Source organism: Trachinotus anak, unplaced genomic scaffold (assembly GCF_046630095.1).
Source record: "Trachinotus anak isolate AG129_WGS33_773 ecotype Australia unplaced genomic scaffold, CSIRO_AGI_Tana_v1 ptg000024l, whole genome shotgun sequence".
Lineage (NCBI taxonomy): Eukaryota > Metazoa > Chordata > Actinopteri > Carangiformes > Carangidae > Trachinotus > Trachinotus anak.
The window spans coordinates 16,366,449-16,389,994 of record NW_027273875.1 but is presented as its reverse complement, the minus strand read 5'-3'; the positions used below and the strand labels follow the sequence as shown (position 1 = coordinate 16,389,994).

The following is a 23,546-nucleotide window of genomic DNA, read 5'->3' as shown; positions in this document are numbered from 1 at the left end:
GTCCATGTGTCCATCTTTTTTCTGCTCTGCAGAGCACTTCAGCTTAATGCCTCTTAATGATTTGCTCAGTTGCTGTGTTTTTAAAATGGGATCAACTGTAAAGCTTCTATCATGTAATGTAATGTAATTGAAATGGGTTTGGACTGAAGTGATTGAGCCGAAACAATGTACCAGCTTCGTTTCAGAAAGGGGTTAAATATATACACAGTTGACTTGTATTGAGGTAAAAATTTCACTTTTTAAAAAAACAAAAACAAAACTCAATATTATGTTGGACAGGTTGTGCACTATAGAGGACATGTTTTGAAATTACTGATTCTGGGTCATCTCAAATGTATATGGGGCAAAAAGTGTAGAAGAATCTTTAGACACTTTAAACATGGTACAACTTACATGTTTAATACGTGAAACTTGAGCTTATGTCGAGTCTTCCTATAATTATTTAAAATTATCAAGCAGTTGCGACTGAAACACGAATACACGTCAACAAATAAGGAAAAAGCACGTTTATATGTTGGGACCTCATCTGGATGTTTCATTGTGCACACATTCTTGGCATCGGAGCCACTAATAATGCAAAGTTACACCAGTGTTCTCGGCTGTGAGAAAATGTCTGCCGCCTAGTCCAGCCATGGTGTATTTGTATGCGTGACATCTGTTGTTGAAAGTCGGCATTTTAAGGCATCATGTGCGGGCGGGGTTCGCCTCAATCTAAAGAGCAGACTGAGGGGAAAGGTAACCGTTTCTCCGTCTACATGTGTTTACCTTTACGCTAATACGAACCTACGTACCTCTTACCGGTCTTGTGTCCTAATGCCAACCCTAACCATGCACCTCCTAGCCAATCACGTTGGCAACATGTTAACGAACATGTTTGCGTCACGTTGCCATGGTTGCAGTGCTGCGTAGAGAGTAATGACAGAAGAAAATAGGTGAGTATTTGAGCGACTTCATTTAATATGTGAATGTTTAATAAAATGAATGACACAGTTAAGTGCTATTTTAATGATCATTGTAAATACAAGAAATGCAGTAGTTGGTTTCCTCTTAGTTATATTCCATGCGCTAGCGTCGTTTGGCGAAGCATATGATGCTAAGCGAACCGACGGATAATGTTAGCTTTTATGGCAAAGTGATGGCAAAAGAAAATAGACAACGCAACAATTTTCCACCTCACAAACGGTAAACATTATGCAACGTTTCTATCGTTTTCTTCTTTAATTTTGGGAGCTTCAACAGAGAAAATACACATCCGTTTTTCTATCTTATCTAACTTGGTTGTGAGGTTAGGTGACAGTGAGGTGTCCAGTGGTGTCCTGCAAAACGATGAAAACTTAAATTTCACTGACATTAAGCCAACTATAAATGAAAATATTAGAGTTACAATCCTTGGTTTTACTCACTGTTCTCTTTCAACAAACAATATATCACAGATATTTAATTTCTACATGTCTGTACGAAAAAAATATTTTGTGTATTCCTTAAAAATTATTTGTCTATCAAACTATTGACTTTGCCCTTAAAGATATTTAAGCTATTTAACCTTTTCAATAACAGATCTCTGACTGGAAGATGGCTGCAATCAGTGTGTAAATTCTGTATTATAAATCAATTTGTCAGTATTATGTATCAATACTATGGTATTGGTGCACTGTTGGCTCACTAACATTGCTTATGAGGACATTTAGAGAGCAATTATTGTTATTGGCTCCATCCTTGCTGTTCTTTTCTTTTTTTGTTTTACTGTAATGAAAAGTCACAATTGTTTTTTTTTTCTTTTTGCCCACAATCACTCACTTAGGTGCAGTGAGACGAAAATGTTAAACCTGGCAAGACACATTAGTTTTCAAGCAGAACCAAGATGGCGGAAAGAGTGGCTGTGCTTTTAGGAGGGCCTAAAGGAGATCTTTTTTTTTTTCATAGTGCTGCAGGGTTGACTTATTTCTGTCACCCTGGTTCCCTTAACAAAAATCCAGTGGGTTTTTCTATTGGTTTTTGAATTAATGCAGAAAATAAGCTCTGTGACAAACAAAAGTTTATGATAGGTACATGTTTGTTCATGAGAATAATCTGAACACCACTTTCATGATTTCTGAAGCCTAAATACATTCGCAAGAAGTAAAAAGCTAATATTAAGTAACCAACTGCGCCACAGTCAAATGAGTTCAACATCACCGCCACTAAACTTCAACTTGTATTTTGATTTAGCTCTGACCCCCTCTACAAAACCCTGTCTTCTTACAAAGTTAGTAATAATTTGTAAGAGTGTAAGTTAAACACAACAATACTGAGTGGTGAATAGATCTTTCAACCTTTTTAGTCTCATTTAGCCACTTGATAGCAACCGCCTTTTTTAAGAGACGTAAAAGATAAAAGAAATCACGATGGGGGTATTTACTGATGTATTTTATAGTGTAGAATAAAATGTGAAAATGTCTTGAGCTTGTTCCAGAAACCCACTGACTTTGTGACGAGGGAACTGGAGGTGCAGAAATGCTAACTTAGTTCATGGTTTTGATGTTAAATAATTCCAGATCTGTGCCTCGACACAGTTTGGTCTCTGAGCTCACCTGAGACCATGTCATGGCCTAGTTTATGCTTGTTTTTTTTTTATCAATTTTTCAGCTGTGGAACAAGTGTGTGTCTTTCCAAATAATTTCCAATCAGGCTGCAACATAACAAAATGTGAAGCAATTGAAGTGGTCTGAGTATTTTCTGGTTACACTGTTTTTATTTTCAGCTGAAGCTTATTGACCAAACTCAAAATATTAAAAAAGGCCAACTCTGTAATTTACAGTTTTAGATGGAGAAGCTAAATGCATCTTGAAAATGAATAGTGAATCTATTGTTGGAGTGTTTAAACTAAACACTTTTATGCCACAGACTTAGTGTACACGATTTCACATCCTCAGAAACATACTCAAGAAAGCTGGAGATTTGAATTCATGTTAAAATGAGATTTGGACATTTCAAAACTGCTTGTTAAATTAGCAGATGTTGCACTGTTGGAAGGTGGGCCTTACCCATAATTTTACATCATGTGGCTCCACCTTGTGGTACAACAGAACAGTTACACTTAACAGGAAAATCTTAAACTGGCATGAAAAAAAGTAAAAAAAAAATAATAATAATCAGAGACTAATTCCTATTCACTTGAATGTGAAAGTGGTCTCAGACTTTTGGACCCCACTCTACATATAGTCCCTCCAGATTTACAAACTGGGACAGGAAGTGTAGTAACAAAGCTTAAAAGATTAAAGTCTTTTTACAATTGTAGAAGAGACACAAAATCATAGTAAGTGACAACAATGTAACTGTAAACAATATACATTTTTAATAAGGGACAATCTCATGAATAGATATTACCCAGCTACAGAAATGCTAAGAGGAAGATTTCTGTTTGAGCTTGCCTGACATCCATTGATGTCAATGGAAAAATCACACACCCTCACTAACTTGGTTCAAGAATTATTTTTCTTCTTTACTGACAAAGTATTCTGCCAACATTGTGTGAATTCAGCATTATCGAATCACTTGAACTGAGCCATACTTAATGTTACAATTAACACTTGTGCTTGTCCTACCATGACAAGTGAAACTGTTGGCTGTGAAAAGGCCTTTAAAGAATTCTCTGTGATAATTTCCACTATCAGTAGTCTAATTTGAATGCACATTGTGACCTTGAAAGTAGACACAGCAGATTTGGCTGCTGGACTGTGAGGATATTGATGTTCCATATCTTAAACCTGTGCTTTTCACTTACAGAAATGTGCAGTTCAAAGCATTGAAACAAATACATGATATTCAACATTCTTAATCTCCTCTTGCAGCCTTGTTTTAAACCTTTCCAATAAAGCTACAATTTTCACAATTACATAGATCCTCATGAAGCAGACTCTCCACCTACAACAGAAACATGGATGAAGGACTCAAACATGAGAAGACTGAGCGAAGCAAGCATCCTTCTCTGAGACAAGCCAACCAGTGGGAGAGTGGGGATTCTGACACAGAGAGCTTGGCCCAAGAGAGAGCCTATCAACAGCAGCTACAAAATCGTCTTGGCCACCATGATCAAAACAAACACATGCTGCCTCAACAGGAGAATGCTGCTAGTTTACAGCAGGGAGATGGAGAGCATGAATATGCAAATGATGAAGAAGATCTTCAAGTTTATGATAGCCTAGAAGTGGCATCCAACCCCCATGCCAGGAGGAAGCCCACCCCACAGACTGAATATATGGATACACAAGTAGATGAAAGAGAAAGAAGGTAAGCTACACAGTTTATGTTTTGTCTAGTAAATAGCAAATCGTTTGGTGTTGCAATTAAATGATGGTGTTCAAAGTAACATCTGGGCATGTACACACCAGCATACAATACAATACAATATGTCTGTAATGAACACACTCTGGATTTATATCTATACAAAAGTTCAGCAGAACAAGGCTTTGGTCTCATGTTCAAAGACAGGAGTGGTGGTATGCTACATGAAGATGTTAGTTAGTCTCTCAGTAGTTTCTGACTCCCCAACCACATCTGTGGCTCTGAGCTCAAACCTAATGAGGAGGTAAAATTATCCACACGTGTGCTTTACTTTTGTTTGTGTGTTGGCTCATTGTTGTGTTTTAATAGTTTTTAGACACAGTGGAGCTCTGTGTGAGCAGTGAGATATATCAGCCTTGGATATACACACAAAACATGTTGGTTTTAGCTTTTGATGCACCAAAAAAAAAAGACTTTTCCTTTAAGTGACTCTATAATACATGTTTAATTCTGATATTCTGGAGTTCTGCAGTTTGGTCAGTAGATGGCAGTAACTGACATGAGTGAAGGGGCTGACTCTTAAAATAGAACCTACAATCTTCTTTATTTCTTCGTTAAAATAGTATTAAAAATGATTATTATTTTATTATTATTTTGTGATTAAAACTTAATTTCACTTTAGATGGTTGTAGAGATGAGCTGGCTGTAGACATTGTTTTGGAGACTGATCACATTATTGGCTGTGTAGCCTTGTCTATCTCAATAATTCTATAAACATGTAACATAATATAAGCCATTCAGCACGGTGAGATTTGTGCCCGACCTTGTTCAGTTTGCCTATTGAACTGGACGGTCACTCACTGTCTGTGACAAATTAATTAAAATTAAGCAGATAATAGTGCTGCTTAGATGGAGTACAACGAGGAGGATGCAGCAGCAATCAAACCCTTTACTTTTAAACAGCACATGGATGATAAAAGATAAATAGCCTTCATTCACCACTTAACAAAGAAACTGTGTCAGTTATTTAATGAGATGCAGGCACTGATCGTACATTGTAGTGTGAATGGCGCTTTCAGAATAACAGCTTTCATTTGAGGGAAATTAGATTTTTGTTTTGTTTGGGTGGATCACAATAAGTGGTCACTCATGATCCATTAACATGGATCATTGTTGCTGTAAAGGAGATCTCTCTTTCACTCTTTTGAGGGAGTGAGGTAACCATCTATGGTGAGGACAACACCTCATCTGTCTTTGCAGTCTTGTCGACTCGTACTGTTGTTTCCTCCTCTCTTTCCTTCAGACCCAGTCTGATAGTCATCTCCCTCCAAAATAGAAGAGGGGCATTCTCCATTTTCCTGTCATTAACCTGTGCAGATTGATGCCCACCAAGTGTGGGTTTGTTTCCAAAGTACATTGTTTCAGAGGAAAATGAACATGACATTTTCTCACAAAAGGCTCCATTTCATAGAACTGAGGTGGTGCACACAGTCTCATTCCCATTATCATGTTCTCATAGTCCTCTCTACTGCCTCCTCAAAGCGGGTAAGCCTTTTCACACAATGCCATTGCATAGTTTATAAACCCAATGGGCATTCCTTATTCAGGCAAAAGATTCCTATTTAAGCAACTCCATTCATCCCTCCTCACTATATTTTACACGTATCTCACTCCAAAATTGCAAAAGGATATTTGAGTATAGTCTGCATGACCAGTTTTTCGTTTTCCCATTCAGTGTTTGTCACTATATTTCACTGGCTTTTGTATTTAGGTGTCTGTATCTTGGGCAAGAAATAATGGGCTGTTGTGTTTTGCCAGTGTTAGAGGCATCACGCCTAGCTGCATGTTGTCTATAATGCATTCTCCAACTTGTTTGAGTCTCAGTCATTAGAGAGACATCCCTTACCCTTTTGGCCTCATCGAAGTGAAGGGCCCTACACCTAGGCAACCCGCCCCCCCACGCACAACATCACGGCAGGAGAATTAGGCTCCCCTCGTCCTCCCAGTAAGCACAACAAAGAGGCTCTCTGCTATTTATTTTAATGAGATCTTTTCATCACCATCAGAAAGAGCATTTTAGCCTGCAATTTTCAAGCCATTTCATAAGCTGAAAATTGCCGTTTGTGAACCATTCCCCCGCTAGTAGCTCTCAAATACACTCTCATTAGTGAGCCTGGAGGTGAAAATACGAAAATTATCTGTAAATACAGGCTCATAATCCCCCTCATCTGTTTCAATTTCAGAAGTCTCTGATAAGGCCTAATACTTTGTTTGAGGACATCATCATTCTAATAATGGTGTAATGCCTCTTGTTCCTTTGACCTCTCTGTACAGGACTATGTGGCATTCAGGTGTCTGTAAAACATCCTTTGGATATGGAAATGTCATTAATAAAGCTGCTTACCAACAATTGAATCAATTACTAATAATGAAAGTAAGACTGTACTATACATATATTGACATATTCTTTTGTAATTCCATTTAGTTTCTCATCTTTTATGTGCACATTTAATTGAGCTTAGCAATGGAGCTGTAACTTACTGATGTAAATGTCAGTCTTAGGCTGGTTTTATTGAACAAGTGAACTTTATTCTGTTGTCTTTCTTTAACCTTGCAGCCGACCACTCTCTGATGAGGCCTATGCTGACCTGCGCTATGACCCCAACTGGAGGACCAACCTGAAGGGAAATGAACGCTTCACTGAGAATCCACTGATTTCTTCCGAGGAGTATTACCAAGTCCCTGAAGAGAACTTTGGTCAGTCATATGGTGATACACAGGGACTGAAAAAAAAAGGAGCATACAGACACATACTTGATGCAAGTCCAGCTGTTATGCTGAGTCCTCATATGGCTGGCAGTGAGTCTGACCAGCCGTATTGCCTACACCCACAAGATGGTCTGAGTTGCTCAGGAACATCCATGCCATGTCCCAGCCATGCTTTACATAGCAGATTACCAGAAGCTGATGCTACAGAATTTCAGACCCACTACCAGCAACCACTGGGATGCACACAAGGAGAGCCCATCCAGGACACGAGCACACCCATGTTGACAAGTCTTAAAGTCATATCTAACAAGAAGCCAGAGAGACCGATGGAGGACATAGTCGAGCGCAACAAAACAACCCTGGGGCGAAACACATCCAAATGTGGCTCCTATGTGAGGGCGCATTCACTTAAACAGGAGATGCCCCATAATGTGATTGAGGTGCGTACAGAATGTAGTTTTCTCAACCAATAGCATATAATAGCATAATAGCGACCAATAAGTCATAGAAAATGACTTGACTAGGAAATTTGATCTTTGACATGTGACAACAAACCATCAGAGAGACATTCTCCTCCAACAGGTTGCAATTACAGAAACAGACACCAGGAGCTGCACTAGTATTGCTAATGATTCTTGGACCACTGAGCTGTTGTCACAGTTACATGATTGAGGATTAAGTTTGACTGGGGACACACCACTGGAAATACTGGGACAAAATATACGAGTGCTTTAAATCCCAGTTTAAACTGTGACAGGTCATTGTTTTGTGATGGACACATCTAGTGACCTCTGTGAATTACCTTTTTCTTTTTACAATTTAGGTTGTTTTTGTTTCAGAAATAAAGAGATAAGATTATGATTGAGAAATATTATCCCCAAGATACTGGCACGTTTGTGATGATGTGTATTTTAGGCAGTAACTATAGTTTTTTCTAGTCTTATGTGTTTTGCAGTTACTTAATCTATTGCACTCTGGCCACATTTCCTAACAGTGTTAAGATGTTTTAAACACAGAGGGCTGTACATATGCTGTTGTTTATTTATAATTTTTAGAAATCTGTATTTACTGTGCTCCTAGTCAAGTGTCAGTATCTTTACTCTTGAATAATTCTAATCTTGGACACTATTAATATGCAGTTGAAGGCAGCTTGTCTCATGAGCAGAATATCAAACAACTTCTTCAAGCTTCTTCTTTGTTTTTTTCTATTTTTCCTTCTGTATCAGCTGAGCTTATGCTTATTTAGTTCTATTGTTGGTATCTATAAGCCTTATATTGTCATCTCAAACAACTAAGAGAATATCCTGTGATGTTTGCTCTGACCCAGTCTGGAAAATTAATTTGGCAAAGGAGCATAGCTGTTTTCATCTGCCTTCTCCTCCACCTTATGAAAAGAGCCATGTCTGGCTATGCAGTGCTTATTATGAGCTGATGTGTACAACAAGAACATCAGAGACGCACGGTTACCAATAGGCTCTTAGACATCCCTGCACCTGGCACAGTGGCATAATTGGTCGAGATGGCCCGCATTCCCCATTTGTTGGGCCACAAGACTGTTTGCTGGCTATAATACCAACAACCTTGTTCACCCATCTGAGCCCCAGCCCTCTACAATGTCTCATATCATCACCATTTACATAGTCAAGAGCCGTTAGCTTTGTGCAATGGTAAACAGAGCCAGAGCCTTTCCCTCTCCTGAACCCTTGTGTTTTGTCGTTTTCCCTCTGAATTCGCTTGTTAGTTTTCCATTTCTCCGTCTCCCAAAAGACGTGTCTTACTTAATGAGGGACATAGGGCATAAAAGAAGGGGGCACCAATTTGCATGTAGTCTGTTTCTTGTGTCATTACAGGATTAATGTATGAATCTGATGTGTAACGGGAACAGTGAAACGCATCAACAAAGCTTATCGGATACAGGCTCAAAACAAAGTAATTTTAAAACCAAATTTTAGAAGAAGAACAAATCTGTGTAAAATCCGTGGTTTATTGCAGCAGTGTGATAAACGTGCTTACAGAGACAAGCCACCCTAAAACAGAATTAACACATGGAAATTGTATGAACAGGATGGACGTATGGACAGGTCTCTCGAAAACAAAGATCCAAGACTCTTGAGGAGCAAACATCATGGAGCCTCTTTGACCTGGATTATTGAATAATTATTGAATAAGGCATTGGATTAAGTGACTTTGTTTGTGCACACTGTGCACACACTTTCTACAGAGTAACAAAGTGTAGTTAGTTATTAAGACAGTGTCTTCTGCCTATGTCTAGGTCAGATTTAAGTTTTGTTCTTTGGTCTCTTGTTTTGAAATGGGGCTGTTTATTTTCACACACACTAAATATTGAAGATCGAAGAAATAATACATATATTAGATTTTTGACAAATCTAAAAGTGAAGGTTAGAGAGAGAGGCATCTTAAAAACAACTTTTCATGATTAGGATAACCACACATTTTTTATCAAGCGTGCTCAGCTTCCTGCGGTCCTTCCTTGTCTGTTTCCCCTTGCAAAAGATAGCAACACTCCATGTACAAATCGCATCAGTTTCACAAATCAATATGAGTCCAGACGAGCCAGTTGTTACAAGGCCCTTTTAAAATAACCCATTTAGTCTTTTGAAGAGAGTGGCCATCTGAAGGCAACTTGTTATAATTAGACGTGTTATTAAATGTACACAACTCCCTAATGCAGCAAATGTTTAGCCTGGACAAGTGGCAGAGTGGCGGTAGCAATGATTGGATCCATCGGGGCATGGGCCTCCTTTGATAAAGACAGAAGTAGCAGATCAATCTTCTGCTATTGCACTCAGCCCTCAGAGTCCCTTCTCCTCTTGCAGGCCCTCACTTCAAAGCCAGGGGAACATAATGTACAATCTTTTAATAGCTTTAGACCAAAGCTCTGGGGAGCTCTCTGCCACTGTATACCCTGCCTCAGTCTAAACACCTAATCAAGATTACCTGGGCTGGCCACAATAGCAGCTAAATGCAATTCAAGATCCACAGCCCCTTTGAAGTCTTCATTGCGAAAAGCAGATGTTTCCAGGGTACAGGAGGTAATACAGCCAGCTGCAATTGCCAGACTTTGTTGTGACATCGTCTCGCAGAGAAGCAATTACGGGCCTCCCAATTTAGTAGAAAAGATATTACACAGCTTACCATGCTCAAAATGCAATACAGGCTTGATCATTTGCTCCAACTGATTGGGATTTTTATAATGGGTGACAAAAGGCAATGGCAGGGGGAATGGGTAAAGGTGAGAGGTGCAAAGCATTTGTGTGTGTGTATACACTGCTGGACACACTGACACCTGCTCCTGATCTTCAAACAGGTGTTCTATCCTGGTTCATCTGTAACAGCATCCAAATGTCTAAAAGTCTGTGTCATTTGAGAAACAAAAGATTCACCTGTGTTGTTAGTGAGTTCATGTATGGTTCAGTTCTTTGAACAAGCACCACATAGCTTACATACTGAAACAGTGTTAGGCCTAGGTGGTTTCTAGGTGGTAGATGAAGTCACAAACACACTTGATGTGTTACACCTGGATCAACTTGTAACTGACATTCACCTATTCAGCCACAGAATTAAGGGCACTCAGTGAAAAGTCTGCAGCCTGTCAATACCATCGATCCACTCAGATGTTCCTGTGCCCCTGGGGGAAGTCCTGAAGTTAACTAAATGATTTTCCATTACAACATTAACACAACATATTTCCATGCCACAAACAGATACATTAGAAACAACTAAGATAGTAAATTGACAGGCACTGATAGGATGCAATATTGATACCCTTGTATATTGTATGTGTGTAAAAATAAATAGGCTGGAACTAGTCTTAATGAAAGTATTTGTCCCAGTGTATAGACATAAAAAATATTTTTTGTTGCTTCTATAAGAGCATGTTGCTTTGCTTTTATGTTCTGTTTTAAGGTGCATGAGAGTCTTAAGGAGGCGACCACTGCAGAAAATCAAGAGGGCAGTTCAGACCCTGAGCTGAGGTGGCTCCAGAAAACTCAACAGTTGCGGGTAGGAACCCCCCCCACACTGTTTACTTGGGCACTGCCATCCCAAACGTTAGTGTGGAAATCTAGTAAAATCTAGTTTGTTTTGCAGCATTGTGTTTGTGGAGGCTTGGTTGGCTACACAGTACCCTGGCTTTTAGTTTCCTCTAGGGAATGTGGACCCATTGTTTCTCTGGGGCTTGCCAGAGACGATTAAAAAAATGAAAAAACAAAAAGAGGAGTCAGAGTGAAAAAGGAGAGGATTGGAGAAGCATTGTTATTTTGAGCACTTGAGCAGCCACCTTAACACTGCCAAGCAGAGGAGTATGAATATTTTCCAACTGGAATGGGAAAAGCTGGTGTTTGCCAAATCAGTGGCATTAGATGCATGAGATACACACTCATAGACCTTGTGCTACATAATTTGCTCAGATCATGCAAAGAAGAGCGCCAGCCCTTCTTATTCTTGGGAAAGAATTTTGCCTCTTACTCAGAGCTCATGGTTGTCTCTTGTTGTTTTGTTTGTGTTGTAAATTTGTGTTGTAGATTTCGAGTTGGTACTTTGTGCCTCACACCACCTTCAGAAAAAGGCATTGCTATACTTTGCAATTTAGCATATCTAACAGAAAAGCAGAGTTAAAAATATAAACCTTCACAGCAACATATGTTTGGGTTTTGTGAATTATCACCTCTGTGCACTACATACGCACTTCCTACATTTATGAAAAACTGTTATCCTCCTTCTCTAACCTCAGGTCACCCAGATGAGCAAGGGGAAGAAAGCCCAGCGGAAAGAATACCCCAACCTCTCTCGACAGCAGCCACCCCCTGCCCTGGCGGTCAAAGCTGTGCAGGGAGACTCAAGACCAGCCGCTGTATCTCAGCCAAAACCTCAGAACATGACCTCATCACAGCCTTTGCCCCCCACCATCCACCTCAACATCAGTCTCAACACATCATCCCATCTTCTTTCATTACTCCCGCAGAAGGGCCAGGATGCCATCATCAACCTAGCATCTCTTCATGGTCGTTCTCATTGGAGCCCAACATCTGAAGTTCAACTTGCCTTGTACCCAGAATATCAACAAACAAATTCAGGAAAGTCCTCCCATGTGTCACGGGAAGGGCTGAATGCACAACTTCACCAAAGAAACCTGGAGAGTTGCCCTGAACAATGGCGAAGGTAGAACAGTTGTACTGTTTGGTACTGACCAGAGATTAAAAAGATTTTACATTTTAAAGACCTCATTGAAAAAGCTGGAAGACTTCAGCCTCTGATAGAAAAAATAGAGCAAAAAGAACAAAATAGTGAACACACTTGAATAATCACAACAAAACATATAACAAATGACAGCAAACTTGTAGTCTGTGTAAAAAGACAAAGAGTTGAAAATTGTGTCTGATACACCATATGAAAATATTATCATGGTCATTATCTATTATCATGGGACCCTTCATTCAGCTGTCCACCAATATTTTTTTTGTTTCAGGGCAACTGCATTACAGTGGCCATTATCCTGTGATGGAGAAGACCAGACCTGGAGTTTAAATGAGGTTCACACCAAACTTTTTCCACAAAACCTCCCCAGGACCCCAACTACTGCTTCATCACGGGGCCTTGGCTCGTATGCACTTCTTCCACCTATAAGAAAGCGAATGACAGGAAAAGAGCCTAAAATAAGCCCCAGTCAAAGTGCGAACACCTTCAACCCTATCCATAGAAGCGGCTCTGACAGCTACCTGGTTCAGATGGAGAAACAGAAGCAGCTGAGGGCAAGAGCTACTAATAAGGTCAGTGCTGTCTGAGCTTCATTCGTATTAACATGTTTCTGCTTATTATTGTGTATCTGAAACTGGATCTGACGTCTAATCTGGGCTCTCACACAGATAAAAAACAACATAACTCCACTGAGCATTCAGAGGACATCTTTTGTCTTTCATGCACTAGATGTGCTCGTCCTCATGATGCATTGCATACATTGTCTATAGAGTCTCAATGAAAATATGTGGTCCCAAATCAACATAAAACTGTTAACTCCCATCATTACCAAATAAATCCATTATGCACCCCCTCTATGTGGCTGCAGCCCTTAATATGACAGATATTTACAAGACACTCTGGTTCTTAATGCTGCTTCACAAACATTCAGTGACTTGGAATAACTTGCTGCTGGACTATGGTGGACTTAATTAATTTGTCTGCATGCATTTTTTAAACTGTTTTTTAAACAGGGCTCAGGGGTCGCAACTCACTCAGCACATACTGAATAATCATGTTCAAGTTAGAAAATAGGAACACATTATGCAGTTTCACCTAACAAAAGTGACACATGAATTCTTCAGTTGAGTGGCATTCACCTTTAATCCCCACATACACAAGAGGTTACACAAATAAATGCCCCTTTGAAGTCCCAAATAATCCCCTTAGATGTCTCCATGCAGGGGCTGCATAATCCAGCAGGAGTGCTCTGGTAACAGAGGGCATAAAACATCAGGTTAATTGTCTAGCTCCACTAAGATACACTTAATTGCTATAAGATGATGACTATATAAACCACAGAGCTGCAGGCTCTGAAAAGCCATTTGAAGATGTGTTAGAGGATAAGGTGATTAGAGGGGAGAGAGTCTGTGAGGCGCAGGGCCACTAAAGAAGCCCATTTGCATTTAATGATTTGGCTGCTGTTGTTTTCTCCCCTCTCTTTGGTTTGTGCGACTGAGCTATGCAGTTGGGTCCCGAGTGGAAAGTGACTCAGCAATCCTGCCTTTTCCTGGATAGTTGTGTTGACTTGTTTACAGCCAAGCCAAATTAGGAGTTATGCCATGGCTTTGGGAAGTACTCATTTGAAAGTGCAAGGTAACTGTTGCAAAAATACTTAATGTTGTTGTAGTCATACTGGGTAAACTGAACTCAAACTGACACAAACAAAAACAAATTGATTGCATGTGTAATGTATCCTATCTATTGTTAAATTAATATAAAAAAGCCAATAATGTTATTGATAACATTGCAAAGTGCTGTATCATTTTCATACCTCTTAACAAGGAACAGTCGAGGTAGGTGGACCCAGGAAAGACTAGAACGTATGATTAAATGCTTAGGGTTGCAGTCACACAGGAACCTTCATATAGTTCTCCTGTGGTGCCCACCACTCCCCACCCCTTGACCTTCCATCTCTCCCACCATGTTAGCCATCATGTCTGACAAGATTACGGGCTCAATTTGTAAAGCAGTCAGGCTGCAGTGCCGGGGCATGAAAGCAGATGAGTGTGACTTAGGGGTTGGGGGGAGAGGGGAGAGGGCCTGGAAAGAAAGGTACCCTGTTGTGTCCACGGCTGATGGCTAAAGTAAACTGAAATCCTCCTTCCTAAAAGGAGCCAGTACAATCTGGAATGATTAGCTCTTTTGTCTGGGGCAGCTTGTGGATTGCATACACCCATGTACACACGGTCACACACAAATCATCACCAGCACCTGCGAAGGAACGGCATATAGTACATCTGTTAATGTCTTTGTCCGTATTACTTGTATCACTTCAATTCAGCTCACCATCAATGTCCCTGAGAAAAGCTTGTGCACTGTTTGCACTCTACATGCTGTTTGTGCCATGCTACTGAAAAAAAAAATAACTGGTGCATACATAACTAATGTAAAGTAGTTGTAGGCTAAAAATAAATAAATAGGTAGTTAGCATGACCCAGACAGCCTCTATGGTTGAGCAGACTCAACAATCCAAATCACAATAGTGAATGTATTGTTTGTTGAGAGGTGAACTACAGTGCACAAGCAATGATCATGTGAATAATCACTTTAATGAACAATATGAAGGGCCACGTTGTGTCTCTGTGAGGCTGTAAATGCTAATTCTAACATGCTCACAATGACAGCACCAACATGTCGATGTTAACAGTAGCAGGTTTACCATACTCAACATCTTTGTTTAGTCTTTTAGGATGCTAACATTTGCTAAATAGCATTAAATACAAAGCACAGATGAGGCTGGTGGGAATGTTTTTAGTAGTAGCCACAGTAGCATTAAGATCAACAACTTATAAAGAGGAACATGCATATTTAAACCAAACTTCAAGACAAATCATCTGATAGTTGTTGAGACATTTCAGTCTGTACCACAGATATGTTAATAAGTAACAAGCTGGCCCTAGAAATGCTTTGGGATCATTATGATTCATTACCTTGGAAAGAACCATGAATGTGTGCACAAACGTTTGAGCCAATCCATTGCATGATTTTTAAGATTTTTCACTGAATAAGTGAAAACTTTGACCTTATGGTGCTAGATGAAAAGGCAGAGGATTACCTAAGTCATTAGGATACATCCTCTAGGCATCTGTACAAAATTTCATGGAAATCTGTCCAGTAGCTAGTTGTTGACCAAAGTGGTTGACCAGCTTACATACCAACATTGCTATCTCTGGAGCCATGTCACTAGCATAGCTAAAAACACAAAAACCAGTCACTGTGTGTGGCTAAGCATGAAATAGAATCAGGATTTATCATGTCAAGAGCACCCCAGATAGATGCCCATAAGGTCACTGTGCCACGTTTGATCAGATTTTATCTCAAGGAATGTCCCCTGAGACATATTTTTGTCTGATATTTCTTCAAACATCGTTATATACACATTTGGCTACACTGTTGTTAGGGACACAGTAGTCATCCTCATCACCATACATTATATCAGCAGTAGAGAAAATCTTCTTCAAATCACACCTTTCTATAGAGTAGTGGAGTCCTCTGTACTATAATGTTTGATTCAACAGTGTCTTTTGTACGTTTCTGCAACAGCTAAGCTATCTATCTATCTATCTATCTATCTATCTATCTATCTATCTATCTATCTATCTATCTATCTATCTATCTATCTATCTATCTATCTATCTATCTATCTATCTATCAGGCATACAAACAGCTGAACACAGACATAAATCTGCGAGGCCTGCATCCTGACGACACAGCCATTGAAAAGACAGTAAGTACTGACCTGCAGCATCACAGGAATTGTCAGTAACTCTTTGACCTACACAGCTAGTTTGTGTTATGTGGCATCATTTATCCAAAACTGCACAGATACATTACAGTAAGATGCTGGATAATGGGGGTCATTTTCATCTTGAAATGATCAACATGGCCTTTGGTGTTTGGAGGGGGGTGGTGGTGGTACCATATCCTGTATTTTGGATTGCAGCTGTTGACAGGTCAGATTCTTGTTAACATGGAAATTGTGGAGACAGACAAAAAAGAGGATAATGATCAGATGTGTGGAATGATCAGAAAATAATATTGAAAATAATTCAGGTTGGGGTTTTTACACAGTGTTATAATTGATTGCATTCAGTAGATATATATCCAATCAAATGCTGAGAGGCTGATTTAATATAGGGTATGTAGGTAAGCTTAAAAATCATATAAGATGTAAAAATTCCTAAATGATAAATAGACCTGAACATTGGAAAGGGCTGTCGGTAAAAGTAAGCCCCCACAGACAGACCTCACACAAACAGATACACACATAAATTCACACACAGCCACATCTGCATTTGGCCACAGAGTGGTGCTTCTGCATTTGGCAGCCCATCCTATGCTCTCTAAACTATTCTTATTCTCATCACATGTAGAAGATAAAACAAGCTAAATAAGCTCAAAACACAAAGCTACAACAAACTGTCCTGATTGAGAGAGAGACAGGTGGAGTCACTCTTTGTTTCTTGCTGGGCAGAGAGAAGCCCTGTAACTTCCATGTTAGCTGTCTTGTATAGTTTACATGAATTTAAATGAATTATATAGAGCTTTTCACTAATATCGGGAAGAAATCCATCTGTTGAGTATGGTATGTAGCATCCACATTTTTTTGCTTTCTCTATTTGAGAACCTCTGTGGCCTTTAATCAATGTTAGCCAACAAGGTGAGAGAGGATGATACAGAACACGTTTCCCTACGTACCAGGGCATTATATTGATTTGCTGTTAGGCAATATCAGCTATAAGGAGAGACTCGTAGAAATCCTTTTGGACAAACATGATTAGCTGTTTCCTTACTCTCCTGTGCCTAAACCCTGATGTCCAGCAGTGTCATTGTGTATCCACTGACCCTCTTCCAGTGTCTGGGTTCATCATGTAAAGGCCCCCATGCAGTTGCACAGATAAAATTGCATATACAAAGCAAATGAGAGTACCCCAAAGAAGTTAAGTGCTCTTTGTGCTTTGATATATCTTTTGTTAATCCCCAGTTGTAAAAAGTGAGCATGTTTGGCCAATTTACACTAGATTGAGTCCTGTGCATCTCCAGGGCCAAGCCTATTAGTGAATGATATGTGTAAATGCTGATAGGCCCACTGAATGGCTAGCTGTGTTTGGTTTTGTTGGGCTCCGTGGAGAGGCTCTGCCGAGGGGAGACACAAAGGGAAGGGCCTTAAGGGAGAAATGGTTCAGTTAATTAAACCCCCTTTTATAATCTGCTTCTGTTTCTCTCTCCCCCTCTCTTCTCTCTCACTCCCTCTCTCACTCTTTCACCATCATCATGCTGAGAAAATGAAACGACAGAAGCTGTATTCAAATGTGATTCGCGAGCAGAACAAAAAGATAAGTAGGATTCCTTTTCTACCAGCCAAGGACCCGGAAGGCAGTGACAAGAAAGTTCCCAGGATGAAGGTGTGTGTGTGTGTGTGTGTGTGTGTGTGTGTGAGTGTATGTGTGTTTTTACTTTTTAGTGTGTGTGTAAATGTAGCTCCTTTTACACAGCCTGTTATTGCGCTTCGCTGTCCTGCAGAATGGGGGAGTATTGTTGGTCAGGGTACGAAGGTATGATCCATTTTCCTGTCAAAAACCAAAAACCAAAAAATGAGAAAAACGTTTTTCCTGATGACCATAATCAATTGAAAATCAAGTGGAACAAAGTGGGAAATACATTATTTTTTTTTTTGGTGTAATATTTCAGTTTTCCTTGTGAATTGAACAAAGGTGACTGACATCAATGAAGAGGGCAAAATTCAATTCAATTCAATTCAATTTTATTTGTATAGCGCCAAATCATAATATACATTATCTCAAAACTGGGAATCCAATTAAAACTATCAAAATAAAAAGGAAATCAGTGACAACTTCGCTGTAAGGACAACAAGTTACTTTTACGAATGCCTGTAACTTTGGATTAAGGTCAAATTTACAAGTGTGATATATAGTGATATATTTTAGTTAAGTGGTATTAATTGATATTGTGGAAACTGTTGCCCCTGTTCCATATTCCCTACCCAAATAAAGAGCATCTATAAAGTAACCAGTAGAGGTCCCCATCACCCACCATGAAGGTTAGAGCAATAACATGGTAATATGGTGATATTTTCATACATGAGACATGATCATATAAAAATTACAACATTGACAAAATTACAAAACAAATCACAAAATTATTTTATATGCATACATACATACATTTGTGTGCACATGTGTATGGCAGTATATGTGTTTTATAGATGTGTGTGTCCGTGTGCATGCATGGTCATCATGTCACATAGATGTTTTACAGACTCACAATAAAAAAAAAAACTTGGTTCTTGCGAACATTGTTGATCCTGGAAAACTGAGGCCTGTACTATGAAGCAAATTAAACATACCAAGGATAGCTTTTCATGTGAAAGAGGGAGAGTTCTTAATTACAGTGAACAACATCGTCAAACACATGACTAAACTATTGCACCTGTGGTCTGATGAGGTCAAACTGACTGAAATGTTCATTCATAATCATGAGAAATATTTAACCTAAGAAAAATATGTCACAAAGTTTTGTTTAATTTTAATTTCCAGTTATTGTCACAAAGTCTCCTCATGTTATTCTGAGGTGCAGTGACCAAGAAGAGAGAGAAAGCATCAGCACTGTCGGGAATCAAATAATCTTTGTACAATTAAAATGCAGCTATAGATCTAATAGATATGTAGTTATTTAGTGTGATAAACTCTCCACTATTTGTTAGAAGCTTTGTTCTAAAACCAGAGTGAAAGTCTGGAGCAGAAAATGATTCGACTGGTGTAATAATATCTGTCGCCCTTTATTTTACTTATTATTATTATTATTATTGATCTCATACTTTGAAGTTAACCTGCTCTGGAACAAGTTAGGGGTTCAGCATCAGTTACCATGGTGATTTACCCTGGTAAAGAGTGAACCACTGTTGTAGGACTGAAAACCCAGAATTAAACCTGTTACCTCAATAACTTCAAATCCTGTTTCATAGTACAGATCTCTGGTGTCACAGCTGATTATCTGAACTTGATGATTAATTTAGGTAAATACTGCATACTGAATACTAAATAATATAAAAAACATAACTAAAATATTAAACAAACAGTCACTACTGCCAACAGTTTAGAAGAATGGAAGAAAAACAGGGACTGTTTTACTGTATGTGTATAACAACAAACGTTTATTGTGAATGAATATGATCAATACATCATCATCAACATTATGACAATTCAGGTAAGTCAGTGATAATTCTGCTGAGACAGAAAGGAGCAGTGCAGAGAAAGTGCAGTTAAATGATTGGCTTCATAAACCTACAAGTCTGAAAAATTAAGTCTTATCACTGTCGATAGAACACAGGCACTCTGTGTCATTTTATTAATTATTGGCTTGTTAATTCATAAAATTATGCTTTATTTATCAAGTTGTCTCATACTTTAATGGAATTCAAAAGCAATACACTAAGCAATCACTGTCAGGAATAAAATGAAATAATTTCACTATCGATCAATATGTAATAAATATCAATTAAAACACAATTCAGTTGATACCAGTAGCTATCTTGGTCAGTTATGCTCAAAACTTCTGCCTGCTGCTTGTTTTACTGCCAGAGTGATAAACTGATCATGAGACAAGCATTTATCATATATGTGATAAGATTATCACTCTGCTCATGATCAGGCTTCTTGTCATTTCAATGTGAATGTAGTGTTTAGTTTATTTCAGGATCCTGTGGGAGTGATGTAATCTTTCCACACAGATGATTGGTTAGTTGTTGAACCTGCTCCAGCACAGGTTAGCCAGGCAGAAAACAGGTGTCAGGAGGCTACCATGGTTACTAATCTGACCTTGTGAGAGTAATTTTACAAAATTTTTAAATGTTTTTAAAACTGCTCGGTCCTTAATCTCATCACGATTAACGTGTTCATGCTGACAGCCCTAGTTGTATTATATTTAATGTATCAGTAAAGTTCCAAGCCTTGGTGTGCACCTCGTATTTTACATCAGAGAAATACAACCATGAATTTTCTAAAGATCATAATGGACAGATGTGGACATTTCTGGAGGACCAGAACCTTTTTGGACTGCAGGTTGTATAAAGGATTTAGTAAGTACACTGACATACATGCATCTCTCTCGCTTTCTCTTTGTCACTCATAGGCCCTGGAATATGCTAAGACCATAGCCAAACCCCCAGTCCTGTCTCAACCAAAGCAGAGACAGAAAGCCCAGTCTGAAGGCCTCACTGAGCATGCTCCGTACTTGCAGGGCTTGGATGTGGCCCAGCTGGAGTTCCTGAGAAAACGGCATGAAGAAGAGAAGCAGGCTGTGTCGCTCCTCAGAAAAGCACATGCTGTCTGAGGCCAGGTGCACTTCATGTTACAGTAACAGACCCATTACATCTGATATCTGATAGATATTTGTGCCTCTTTAGATTTGCTAGGCCCAGTGTCACTGCACACATTTTTAAAATAAGTTAAGATAAAGACTCTGACAAGACCTGCAGCCTCAGACAGTGTCTTGTGTTACTGTTAACATTGTGTGTTAACAGATCAAAAATCATTTCACGGTGTGTAGGTGTGCAATGGTCCTTTTGAAGTATGGATGTGGGATCTGTGTGTGTTTGTCACTGAGCCACAAAAATGTTTGTCATAGTGATCCACAGTGGACGTGACTCTCAAAACTGCCACCGAGACAAAAAAGTTAAATTAACAAACTAGCTAACTTCTCAAGGTTTGCTTAAACAAGAAACTTCAACTGACTGATAAAGGAACTTCATCTTTGATATTCGTCTGAATTAGTCTGAATTACAGATCTCAATGTTTGTATCATTACTGTTCTTTTCATTGATTATTGATCAGAGTTCAACATTACTGGTGTCCAAACATATGAAGAGCCCCTAACAAATCAGTCATAGCAAGCGCTCTGTAGAGTTGCTGTGAAAACATGTGAACATGTTTTAAGGCACACGTTACATTTTCTGATATGACCCTTAACTATGAGGCACCTATACCGAAAAAATGACATGAAGGAAGTGTTTGCAAATCCTGCGCATATCAGCATTCAAAGAAAGGGCGATGGCACTTTCTACACTAAGCTGGAGCGACCAACTCCAGCAGTAGCAAATGAGACAGACAGACTGCATACACTGCAGGGCCTATTGCGCAGGAACCTGTATATTGTCGGATGATGCTCTCAAGAATGGCTGAAATGAATCTTTGCACTGTGGGATTGATGCTGTTGTCATGCCTCGCCTAGATCAAACCTGTAAAGATTTGAGATTTTTTATGCAATGTAGATTTGGTCTATTTAACTGATTTTAACTGATATATTTATACATAATATTATGTGATCATAAGATAACTGTGTATAGAGGTATGCACCTGCTCAGTGTCTCAGACTTGTCATTGTCATATCATTGGCAAGATTAATGTCACTGAAAACCTGCTGGACTTAATGAAATTGGATGGTTACAGTGTGTCAACAGTGACACTGAGGAGTCATCGAATCACCCACAGCTCTAAGCCGTTTTCATTTTTATCTGTCCCAGACCACTGGCTGATGCCGGGTGATTCCCAAATTGTCATTTTAGTCACATTACATTATTCACATCATGTTTAACCTACAGTGATCTGGATAGTTTCTGTTTTGGGTCTGGTTTTCTTTCGTTCATTGGTCCCTATGTCTTGTAGCCATGTTCGAAGTAGTAACTCCTCCCCAACACACAACACTCCCAAGCAGCTCATTTTACTAATTGAACCCTCAGATCATTATCAAAGCACTATTTACCTCTGTGCAATATTTTAATTAGATTATAGTCTCTATTTAACCCATCATGGACTCTTTGAAGCTCTGTGTTTTTAGTGTTAAGTCCTCAGATGCGCGGTTTGAAACAAATGACCAAGCCCTTTTTAATTTAATGAGAAACGCTCCCTATCCAGACTGAGTCTCTTTGCATCTTTTTTTTTGGTCCCACCTACTCGTTTTTTGCCATTGAAATCCAGTTAATTGAAGGAGTCTTTCACTGCTATACATGAAGGGGGCCAAATTAGCATCCCTTTCTGCCCATTGGGAAGCTAAGGCAGACGTGGATGCTTTGATGTGAGAAGTGCGCTTTCAGTAGGCGGCAAGCTTCCTGAAAATGAGCTGATGGCCCTGCTATTAGGCCCAAATGCAGATGCGTCCATGTGTTGCAAAACGCTTAATCTTTTAATTGATCACCTTCTGCATGGCCTATTCTCCATGTGGTTTTTTTCCCTGCTGCCTGTTAATCAGAATCACATTTTGAAGATGACATGAATTGCTTTTCAAAAGGCAGCAAAGGATAGCAAATCCAGCACGAAGGATAAGAGAGGATTTCAGCTTATTGTGCAGATGCCCAGAGAGAGATGCTGCTTGTGGGTAAACAATTTAATACATGTAATAAAGCTGTCTTTAATTCTCAAATGTGTGTGTGTTTGTATGTTTGTGTAGCTCTGACACACACTTTTCATAGAGTGTTTTTCAAATTAATGATTACAATAAACACTTTACTTCCCTCCACTGTTGTCACAGTAATAACTGGACAGCAGACAGTTGACTGAGAATGTTGTGGTATTAATCTGCTTTGTTTATTGGACCAGAGGGAACAGTGTGTGGTGTCTGATATGATGGACATCTGTTGATCAAGATTATTTAAAGTTGATTTGAATGATCTTGCAGCACAGAACAGTGGCTAATTACTTATTTATTACTAATTAATTATCAGTGAATTAACTAAATAATAACGCTCAAATAGCAACAAATTATTTAAATGTTGTTTATTTTTTTGTTTTTGTTTTGTTTGTTTGTTTGTTTATTAGGACGCAGGAGATACTGTTCTGCTGCTCCATATGATCAACTTATCAAATTACACAACAGGACTAAACCGGCTCTATTCTTTAGGATGTTCACAATAAAATGAGAAATGTACTAAAATTGTGTTGAATCTGTTTGTTGGATTGTGTTTTCTTTCTAGTTTTGTTCAGTTCTTTCCGTGAAAAATGCTGGAAATAAGTTTTTTTTTACAGTAACTAAATTAATAAAGATGTGCTAATTCCTGTTAAATTTAATTCTGAATGCCGTTCATTAAAAACTAAACAAAATCGTATTACCATGGACATAATATGCACTGAACACAGCGGATATAAAAATCTAAGATTAAAAAATTAAAGATATTTAAAGAGAATCGAAGAATACATTGAATGCTTATATACCTAGTCTTTTGAACTAACCAACATTTTTTT

At 38.9% G+C, this 23,546-nt stretch overlaps 1 protein-coding gene across 5 annotated transcripts; it reads left to right on the top strand.

Annotated features, from left to right (window-relative positions):
* Positions 1 to 123: 123 nt before the first annotated feature.
* On the top strand, positions 124 to 23,288 carry jhy (junctional cadherin complex regulator). Of its 5 annotated transcripts, none has more exons than XR_011684912.1 (9): positions 124 to 932; positions 3,880 to 4,269; positions 6,881 to 7,472; positions 10,960 to 11,055; positions 11,786 to 12,213; positions 12,521 to 12,821; positions 13,757 to 13,884; positions 15,947 to 16,019; positions 17,569 to 17,620. XR_011684912.1 is itself a non-coding variant. In XM_071461177.1 (9 exons), the coding sequence occupies exons 2-9, from the start codon at positions 3,917 to 3,919 to the stop codon at positions 20,641 to 20,643; spliced, it is 2,151 nt and encodes a 716-aa protein (XP_071317278.1). In that variant the 5' UTR covers positions 124 to 932; positions 3,880 to 3,916; the 3' UTR covers positions 20,644 to 23,288. The 5 variants fall into 5 exon arrangements, 4 of the variants coding, with proteins under 4 accessions (XP_071317278.1, XP_071317277.1, XP_071317274.1 ...); XM_071461177.1 differs by lacking the exon at positions 13,757 to 13,884 and adding an exon at positions 20,443 to 23,288 and having other exon boundaries at positions 15,947 to 16,018; positions 17,589 to 17,696; XM_071461176.1 differs by lacking the exon at positions 13,757 to 13,884 and adding an exon at positions 20,443 to 23,287 and having other exon boundaries at positions 15,947 to 16,018; positions 17,574 to 17,696.
* Positions 23,289 to 23,546: the final 258 nt, after the last annotated feature.

Excerpts from the sequence above, each read along its gene's own strand:
- jhy (XM_071461173.1), top strand. The coding sequence starts at position 3,917 with ATGGATGAAGGACTCAAACATGAGAAGACTGAGCGAAGCAAGCATCCT. Across the intron at positions 12,214-12,520 it reads TGCCCTGAACAATGGCGAAG|GGCAACTGCATTACAGTGGC; the intron begins GTAGAACAGTTG and ends TTTTTGTTTCAG. Across the intron at positions 17,697-20,442 it reads AGAAAGTTCCCAGGATGAAG|GCCCTGGAATATGCTAAGAC; the intron begins GTGTGTGTGTGT and ends TGTCACTCATAG.